The sequence below is a fragment of the Vipera berus genome (genome assembly GCF_964194415.1).
Source record: "Vipera berus genome assembly, chromosome: 2".
Classification (NCBI taxonomy): Eukaryota; Metazoa; Chordata; class Lepidosauria; order Squamata; family Viperidae; genus Vipera; species Vipera berus.
In genome coordinates this window covers 269,674,408-269,683,702 of record NC_138203.1, presented here as the reverse complement: position 1 = coordinate 269,683,702, position 9,295 = coordinate 269,674,408, and the positions used below count along the sequence as shown (strand labels likewise).

The window sequence follows — 9,295 nt, the reverse complement described above, 5'->3', positions numbered from 1 at the left end:
AAAGTAACAAGAAATTCTGCATTGTGGGCACTCTGTGTGAATTGCCATGAGAAGAAAGGTGAATCAGAAATATTTAGTGAGAGAGTATTTCTAGCAGAGAACATCATCGTTTATATGCCCAACCTATTTGATGTGTGAGCTGTTGTTATATTACAGAGAAGCTGGATTTCCTGTCAAATTATTAACAGTTTAATTGTATATCCCTCTTAAGCTATTACTCCTCACTAACTTAACCTAGGAGGCATTATGTTTCAGGCTAGCTCTTCACACTTCGTACAATAGGAAATTCAGTGGCCTACAATGCTTTTGCTTTACCCATATTCTGCAGTGGTGCTGTTGCTATCACCTCTATTGTTGCTGACTGCTTTCCAGTCATGTTGCCCAAGTCACTTATGGTGACGCTGGGTGGCTTAGGGAAGTAAAACCTCAAATACAAAAAGCAACAAACACAGCTCTCTAGTGACAACTTTTTGCAGAAGGTAGGTATGTGTTTCAGCCAGGTGACTTCAACCAGGTGCTAGGCCATTAGAACCGTTTTTTCTCCCCTCCAATTCCATAGAAATGTTGCTTTGGGTAATTGCTATAATTGCTCTCCCCTTTTTTTTTTCGTCGCCAGCTTCTCTCATATTTTCCCAAAGTGAGTGATATTGCCATGTAGGAAGATTTCCGGTTATCTTAATTCCTGCAAACAAGGTTTATCCAAGTAGGAGGCTAGGCTCCACCTCAGGATTGCAGAAAGAAGGAATAACTGGGAACTAGAGAGATGAAGGGTACAGTAATTCATAGGGATAACATCTCATTTTTTAATGAATGACTGCTAGAAGAAGGGCTGCAAATTCCTTTTATGATATTTTTGATGATATTTGATGATATTAAAATTCCTTTTATGATATTTTGATATTTAAAATGAGCTAAAATAATCCAACTCACACCTTCCCTTCAGGAAATGCATGGATGCCACTGGATCATTAAAGGAGCATCATCAATCTAAGTGGTTCTTGCAACACTGTTCCTGCAATTCCAACTTTCTGTTGTCTCTTGTGCATTCTTGAGCTTTGTAAGAGTATCTCCCTGGTTTGGGAGAATATCATAACCAGTAGATTTTGGCCCCCAGGGATATTTTTAACTTATCCCAGGCCCCCATCTCAAGGGTTAAACTGAGAATTCTAAATGTCTACAAGTCAGAATTTTTCCCCTCAAATATACAAATTTGATAAATTAGACAAAGCTTTAGTAAAAGGTAAAGGTTCCCCCGCACATGCGTGCTAGTCGTTTCCGACTCTAGGGGCCAGTGCTCATCTCCGTTTCAAAGCCGAAGAGCCAGCGCTTGTCCAAGGACGTCTCCGTGGTCATGTGGCCGGCATGACTAGACGCCAAAGGCGCACGGAACGCTGTTACCTTCCCACCGTAGTGGTCCCTATTTTTCTACTTGCATTTTTACGTGCTTTCGAACTGCTAGGTTGGCAGAAGCTGGGACGAGTAACAGGCGCTCACTCTGCTATGCGGCACTCAGGATTCGACCCGCCAAACTGCCGACCTGATCGACAAGCTCAACGTCCTAACCCACTGAGCCACCGCGTCCCTAATAAAGCTTTAAGTACATCTAAATCATGAAGCTAAAAAGTATCTCACATGTGTGAAGCTTGTATATTGGGGAGGAAGTGGGCTGCATTCATTTGAATAACAGAACTTTTGGAGTATATAATAATCACATTTCAAATTAGTCTTCTATTGACTCTTAATTTTTTTTAGAAAGCATAGGAGGGAAACTGTTCCCCAAATGAAGTGAAAATGCTTCCCACAATTTTGATTTGAGCTTTTGTCACTGGCATCTTCTAAAAAGAAACGCCTTCCAGCTTAAGGTTAACAATTTACCAATCCAAATAGGGCAATTCAAGACAGATAATGATAATGATTTTTCTACAGTCAAAAATAACTCATTTTATGATTTTAATAAAAAAACTATCAAGCTCAACTCAAGTGTTTAATCTTTAAGGTTCCGTGATGGACTAAATTGTAGTAAATAGTACAGCAAATGCTCAGCCTGAATTTCAGTGTTGCCTTGTTGAATCTTTGACCAGCTTTGCGGGATCCGATCATGAATCTGTCACTGGGACCAGAGGTTTGTTCTTCCAAGCTTTCAGACTTGTGCTAGAGTCCATCCTCAGGGAACTTCTTAATCTCCAGCATGTCTGCACACATCCTGGAGATTTAAGAAGTTCATGAGGATGGGCTCCAGCACCAGTCCAAAAACATAGAACAACAAACCTCTGGTCCCGGTGATCGATTCAGATTGGATCCTGCAACATTATCCTGGGACATATATATCTGCCTTCATTCCCAAAACCAGCTTTATTTCTCATGGCAAAAGGCAGTATGGATTAGAAAATAAACTTTTTTTTCTCCCAGGAGTTTGATATAAAACTGGTACAGAGTTGCAAACAAGAACGGCTTTATTATTCGTTTTCTACTATAAAACTACAAACCCTTGGGAGGGAAATAGAAGGTGGTATTTGCATTTGCTTTTTTTAAGGAATATTTTATTTGTAATAAGACTGTCCCATTCAGATAATCAAGTCTTGAGCTTTTTTCCCCAACTTTGTTGCAAGCATAGATGCTTATATAGTAATAACCAATAGATCAAACTCTTTAAGTGTAGTTTTTTTAATGCTGGCTAATCCAATCTTAGTCATAAATATAAATGTGGCATCCACAGTGCAACAAACTGGAAATTCAGAGTTCAAACATAGTGCTAAATAAGTACCTAGAACTTAGATAGCAAGCATTTTTTTATTTTTGCATTTTTGATGGGTGCCTTCTAATCATTTTTGGCTCTCGGCAGGTGCCTGACACATGTCCCAGCCTGGTCCCTTAAGCTCTACACTCAAACTATTTTTTTTAACATTGTGAGCATTTAAATGCAGAGTAGGCAACCTATTTTGATTTCAGATATCTGAGTGCAGCTTCCGCAATCACCATTGTGATTGTGCTGGTTGAAGCTGATGATAGTTGCCCAAAACACCTAGATCACACTTCATCTCCAGCAAATCACAAAGAGAGTTGAACGTACGTGGATTAGTGATCAACCGAATAAACTAAAAAAAAAACACTATCTGAGCCTGTCTGCAATATTTGTAGGTGCATTTATGGGCAGGAAATAACAGTACAGTGTAAGAGCGGTTGTGGGGTGCTTTCAGCCATTGATCTTAATTTTTTCTGGTCACTTAACTGAATGATTGCCCCTTAGATTTCAAATCGAAGGCGTGTGGGAGATGGATGAATGGGATGGAGAGCGGGCGAGATTTTCAGCAACAGCATCTTTGCGTCCAATAACAGCGAACTGAAGGTGTGAAAAGGAAGGCGCCTGGAGTGACTACAACTCCCGGCATACCCCGCGATTAGGCTTTAGAGCCTTGTTGCTTTGATCGCTGCTAACGGGAGAGGGAGTAGGAGTCTCAGCAACCTGATCCATTTCCCTTTTGGTTGGTGGCCGATCGCATCATCGTGCTTCAGTTGCTCTGAGGATCAGAGGCGGTGGAACCACGTGGACCGGGGATCCCCTGAAGAGAACGGGGCAATGTGGACCCCGGATGATTAGGAAGCGCCCTACGCAGGATTTGCACCTGACTCTAAGAGCCTTTCCCATCATGTTGACTGGCTTATTTGGCTTTCAGGCAATGGTGGATGGATTACCATCTCTTTCTCTCTATAGCCAGTAATATGTCTACCATTTTTATACACCTGGGCAAAAAGGAATCCGTAGGGAATCACTTCCAAAAATTTTCCATGCGGTGTAAATCCCTTTTACTCTACGCTTGTCTCGGGGATTCAGCAGATAAATATTGAATGGGTTATGGTTTAAATCTGCCAATCTGGATTTAAGGGCTTTATTTGCCTTGTGAGAAATCTTAATGATAGCACTAATATTTTTTTTGTGGGGGGGGGGGGATTACAAAACATTAATTTTTAAAGAAATCTTGGCTGTTTTCCTTTTTGTCTGACTTTTCCTATCCGGTAACACTTAATTGAAGTTTTCAGCCGAGGTGTCCATATGCTTGCAGTTCTGGCTGCAGTCTCTTCACAGGGTTCCCTTGTAATTCATTCATTGAATAGGAATAATTAACATTTCCACCTGCGATCTGCGCAAAACCTGGCGCCCTTTACAAAAACGCTCCCCCTCCCCTTAAGAGATTTTCATTGGGCCGTAAAATTGCAAATCTAAACCCGTTCCCAATGCAGCCAATCCGCAACACGCTCCGAAAGGCTGCTGGGGACTGTAGTCATATGGCTCTCCTTTTGCCCCCTCTCCTGGCCATAAAAAACATTCCTGGGTATGATCAAGAGGAATCCTGGGAGTTGTAGTCTAAGCGGACCTTTCTCTCCAGGGGTAGGCAACCTCGGCTCTTTTATGACTCGTGGACTTCAACTCCCAAGTTGAAGTCCACGAGTCATAAAAGAGCCGAGGTTGCCTACCCCTGTTTCTCTCTATATAAAAAAGATAGGTTTCTCTCCAAGCCAGGGATAGAGAGACTGCAAACATTTTTATTACTTCTGTTTTTTAACGTTTATTTAACACACGTGTACGCACACGCCCTCTCACCGCTCCGTTGATGAACTCTCACATCCCACCTGGAAAATGCTATAGATCCGTTTCTCCATCTCATTAATTGGTGCTCAGCGTTTCACTCCTGATTGGCTGGTAGTAAAACAAAAGCACCTGCAGCTGAAAGCTATTTCAAGATTGCGGGGAAAGAGCCTGGGACGATCAAGGGTGTTGGTTTGATTTGCGGAGCTTGCTGGACTTCTCTGAGAAATCGACAAAACGATGGCAGCGGTGAGTAGAAAAGGCAATGTAGGGTTTTTTTCCCCCTGGAGTTCAGAAGTGCTGATGTTGCAGCTGAGAAGTGATGGGAGTAATATGATTATACTGTGTAGAGCAGTGTTTTTGAGGCTCGGCAACTTGAAAACGGGTGGACCCCAACTCTCAGCATTTCCTAGCCAGCATGGGAGTTGGAGTCCACCAATCCTTCAAGTTGCTCAAGTTGAAAAACATTGCTTTAGAACTTTGGTGTAATAAAAGAAGTTAGCATTTTTTTTCAAAAGTGCGAAGAGAACACTTAAGGGAGTGGTCCATCTTGGTCAGATTTTTGTTTTGCCAAATTGGAGAAAAATGCACCAGGGCAGCTTCCTTCCTCTTCCACAGCCCTGGTGGGAGAGTCTACAATGCAGTATTTCTCAATTTTGGCAACTTTAAAGTAGGTGGACTTCAACTCCCAGAATTCTGGGAACTGAAGTCCATCCATCTTAACCTAACCAAGTTGAGAAACAGGGCTGTAGTGCATCAGACACTGAGGGTAATTGACCCAGCCTGTTGGGTTACTTTTTCACATTTTGATCCAATCCATTTTGTGAGTGTTGTGAATTGAAGATTATCCTTATGTGGGTGTAGTTGGATTATGTAATGAAAAGATATTGTCCACTGATTTGGATCTGTAACTGTTCTCCTTAGGAAAACCTGGCTTCTCATTTTGAGAAAAGGAGAAAATATTTTTTTCCTCTGCAATATGCATGATATGTAAGAACTTTCTCCTACTTTGTTGTTGTTAGCTGCGAAGTCGTGTCCGACCCATCGCGACCCCACGGACAACATTCCTCCAGGCCTTCCTGTCCTCTACCATCTTCTGGAGTCTCCTACTTACCTTTGCATAAATGCTTTGTACTTTCCAAGCTAAACTATCTGAAATTGACCCAATTACTTGATCACCTGGGCTTCAACACAGCTGCAGTTTCATACTGAATTGCAAGCTTGTTTTTCTTTTCTTTTCCTTACATACTTTTTTATGGAAAGCTGTTTGTACCGAGTTTCATGTATACTAGATGTTTTCTACCTATCTAGGATAACTTTATTCATAAGCAATTAAGTTTACAGGACTTAGCCTAAACAAAACCACCTTCATGCATTACGCTAAAATTTAATTGCTTTTGCTTACCTTTAACATGTCCAACCCAAACATTTGTACTATTGTAATAGAATGAGAGAGAGATATTGAAATGCAGAATGAAGAATGGTCAGATAAGAGAGGGCGTATCTTATAGTCCAGACATGTCAAACACAAGGCCCAGGGGCCGGATCTGGCCCACGAAGTGGTTTCATGTCGCCCGCGAAGCCATCCTGGAAACAGTGAGGGAACGGCCCCCACTGCCTTGGTCCTGGCCCAGAGCCCTCCTTCTGCCAGAGACCCTTAGATCTGTCCCACTCCTGCCCAGGGCCTCATAGGCACCCTTGATGCGAACGATGTAGAGCTGGCCACGCCCACCCAGTAGGCCATACGCACTCTAGCCACGCCCACCCAGTAGGCCACGCCCACCCTGGCCATACCCACCCGGCCCCCTGAGGGCAACCGCAATGCTGATGCAGCCCTCATTTAAATTGAGTTTGACACCCCTGCTATAGTCCGTAATGGGCAGAGAATGAGACTCAGAGGAGCCCTTCCTTAGTTTCTCAGACTGTAAAGGAGACAGAGAAAATTCCTATTTTCAGACTTGCAAGATTCTGTTATAATTTAGCTTTACAACAAAATAGAATTAGCTGTCTAGTTATGTCTCCTCTCTGGTCTCCCTGGGAAAATTAAGAAAAATAGGTTAGTATGATGTACAAATCTAGTCAATTGTGGTTTATTCATGAAACCATGTGAAATCAGAGTGATGTGAGAATTCGGCTATGGTCTAGAGTAGAAATAGAAAATTTGTGGAAACTCTGAAGTGGGTGGAAAAATAATCTTAGCTTTCTGGGAAAACACTTCCAGAATTTGAAATGCATGCCATTTTTTTTTATAAAATAACATTTGTTTAGTGTCTTTTAATCTCTAAACTAAAAATAAGGGAAGCACCTCTAAGCATAAAGGAGGAACAAGTGGTTTTTCGCATGAAAAGAACTATTTTCCTAAAAACAATCACCTTGAAAAGTGCTTAATACATCTTCTGCTCAGAGAAATCCTGCATGTTGCTTTACAAAGAAGTTTTATATAAAGGGAAAAAAATCCCTCAAGATCCCTGGGGGAAATTTTTTTTTCTGATTTTTCCCCCTGTTCCTTTAATTCTTATCACTAGTCATGAGCTAATTACAGAATGTTGATTAATGTTCTTTTATGTTTTGGGCTGGAAGTTTGGCAATTCTCACCCCATGCTCTTCTTTTTTAGCAACTGGTTGCTAACATGAAAATCAGGTCTGGCGATTGCATCAAAGTGAAAGCCCAGGTAGAAATAGATGCTGAAAGGTTTGTCAATAATAGAATTGTAGTTTGATTACAAAGAATGTGGGGTTGAATGGTTATTGGGTTGAATTCATTCTGTGATAAAGGGACTCTGAATCCATTTCTGTTCAGTGGAAAGCTGAGCCTGCACATGTATCATTTAAATGTATCTTTCCTTTGGTGTAATTTTTTTGGAGAGCCTGGGTAGTTTTTTTTAAAAATGTCTCAATTGTCTTTACATATATAATGATATTCCCTTAATGAATGCCAAATAATGTAAAATTCTTCAAGGAACTATAGTACCAAGTCATTTAAAACAGAAAATGAAGCATGTTGGTCTTTGATTTGCAAAAAAGTTTGAGCTTGGAATTGTTCTGCAATTCAGGTGTTTTTTTTTTGCATGTGCAGTACAAGCAACATGATGTGATTTTTGAAACTTGCCAACTTTTAAAATGTGTGGATTTCAGTTCCCATGTTTGCTGGCTGGGGAATTCTGGGAGCTGAAATCCACACACCTCTTGCTGATATTGAAAAAATACTGATCCAGGGAAGGCAGGGTGTTAAAATTTGCCAGGCACATAGAATGAGAATGTGAACATGGTTTGGCACATCAGGTCTAACCTTTGAATGACTGAAAGGTCCAACATGTATTCATAAATTGCTTATTTCTGGGTCAGGTCCCTAATTACTCTGAGGGTAATTGATGGACAGGTATTCTAATGTAGTCGGACTGCATTTCCTACTCTGGAAGAGAAAAGCTTAATTCTCTCCTGTGGAATTGGGAAATACAGATGAAAGTACAGAATAGCCTTGTAAGTAGGGCTGCTCTGGTCATCTCGTCTTTATGGTTTCTTTTTTATACTTGCACATGTACCATGGATGTAGAGGTATGAATATGACAATAGAATTCTTGGACTATCTACTAATGATCAAAACTTGTTCTTTCTAGTTTTGCCATCAACTTGGGCCAGAATGAGTCTGAGCTGGTCCTTCACTACAACCCTCGCTTTGACAGTCAAGGGGATGTTAGGACCATTATTTGCAATTCCAAAACATGTGGAGAATGGGGTATGGAGGTCAGGGAGGCAGCATTCCCTTTCCAACAGGGGGAAGAATTCAAGGTAAGAAAAACGTACCCCTCCACTTGGTATCTTCCTAATGTGTTGACTTCAAACCCCAGCATGGCTATCAGACCTAGAGGGCACCAAATACAGGAAAACTGAACTCTACAACTAATCATGCTTTTGCCTGTTTCCCAGGGCTGAGAGAGGGGGATCAGCCCAAAGTCACGCAGCTGGCTTTGTGCCCAAGCTGGGACTAGAATTCACAGTCTCCTAATTTTTACCCTAATGCCTCAAGAATGACACCAAACTGACACACTCCACGCTAAACTGATGCACTCGCACTCTCATGAATCTTATAGCAGCTAACAATATAATAAACCATCTGAAGAGATTTCCTTTTTGACTTCTTCCAGCTCTTTGTCTGCTTTGATGCCAAAAATGTCACTGTGAAGATGCTCAAGGGCGAGGAAATGAAATTCCCAAATAGGTTGAAACTGGATACGATGGAATACTTCTCTATTGTTGGCGATGTTAGAATTAAATCTGTCAGATTTGATTGATCCCAACCCTTGTTTTGCACCCAGAAATAAAACTTGCATGAATAAAGTGAAACTATCCTGGCGTGATTCTGTCATTCAGTGGTTGCTCGTCCTTAGAAATGCTGGTTTGTATTTGTTTGCATGCAGTAATTCCAATTTTGCTTCCTGTTCAAATATGAAGAAAGGACTGCTGGGATCTTTTGAAACTAATTCTGTGAAGCAAGGCGTCAAATGCACATGCAGTTCCATGAAAACCTATGCCTTAAATCAGGGGTAGGCAACCTCGGCTCTTTTATGACTCATGGACTTCAACTCCCAGAATTCCTGAGACAGCATAGCTGGCTCAGGGATTCTGGGAGTTGAAGTCCATGAATCATAAAAGAGCCGAGGTTGCCTACCCCTGCCTTAAATAAAAGGGTTAGTTTTAAAAGTTGCCACC

At 41.4% G+C, this 9,295-nt stretch overlaps 1 protein-coding gene across 3 annotated transcripts; it reads left to right on the top strand.

Annotated features, from left to right (window-relative positions):
* Positions 1-3: 3 nt before the first annotated feature.
* Positions 4-8,923, top strand: LOC308663368 (galectin-1-like). 3 transcript variants are annotated; one of them, XM_081319722.1, is made up of 5 exons: positions 4,464-4,834; positions 5,510-5,575; positions 7,201-7,277; positions 8,203-8,374; positions 8,731-8,923. In XM_081319722.1, exons 3-5 carry the CDS (start codon positions 7,216-7,218, stop codon positions 8,875-8,877), a joined length of 381 nt encoding a protein of 126 aa, XP_081175848.1. In that variant the 5' UTR covers positions 4,464-4,834; positions 5,510-5,575; positions 7,201-7,215; the 3' UTR covers positions 8,878-8,923. The 3 variants fall into 3 exon arrangements, with proteins under 3 accessions (XP_081175847.1, XP_081175848.1, XP_081175849.1); XM_081319721.1 differs by lacking the exons at positions 4,464-4,834; positions 5,510-5,575 and adding an exon at positions 4-58; XM_081319723.1 differs by lacking the exon at positions 4,464-4,834 and having other exon boundaries at positions 5,331-5,575.
* Positions 8,924-9,295: the final 372 nt, after the last annotated feature.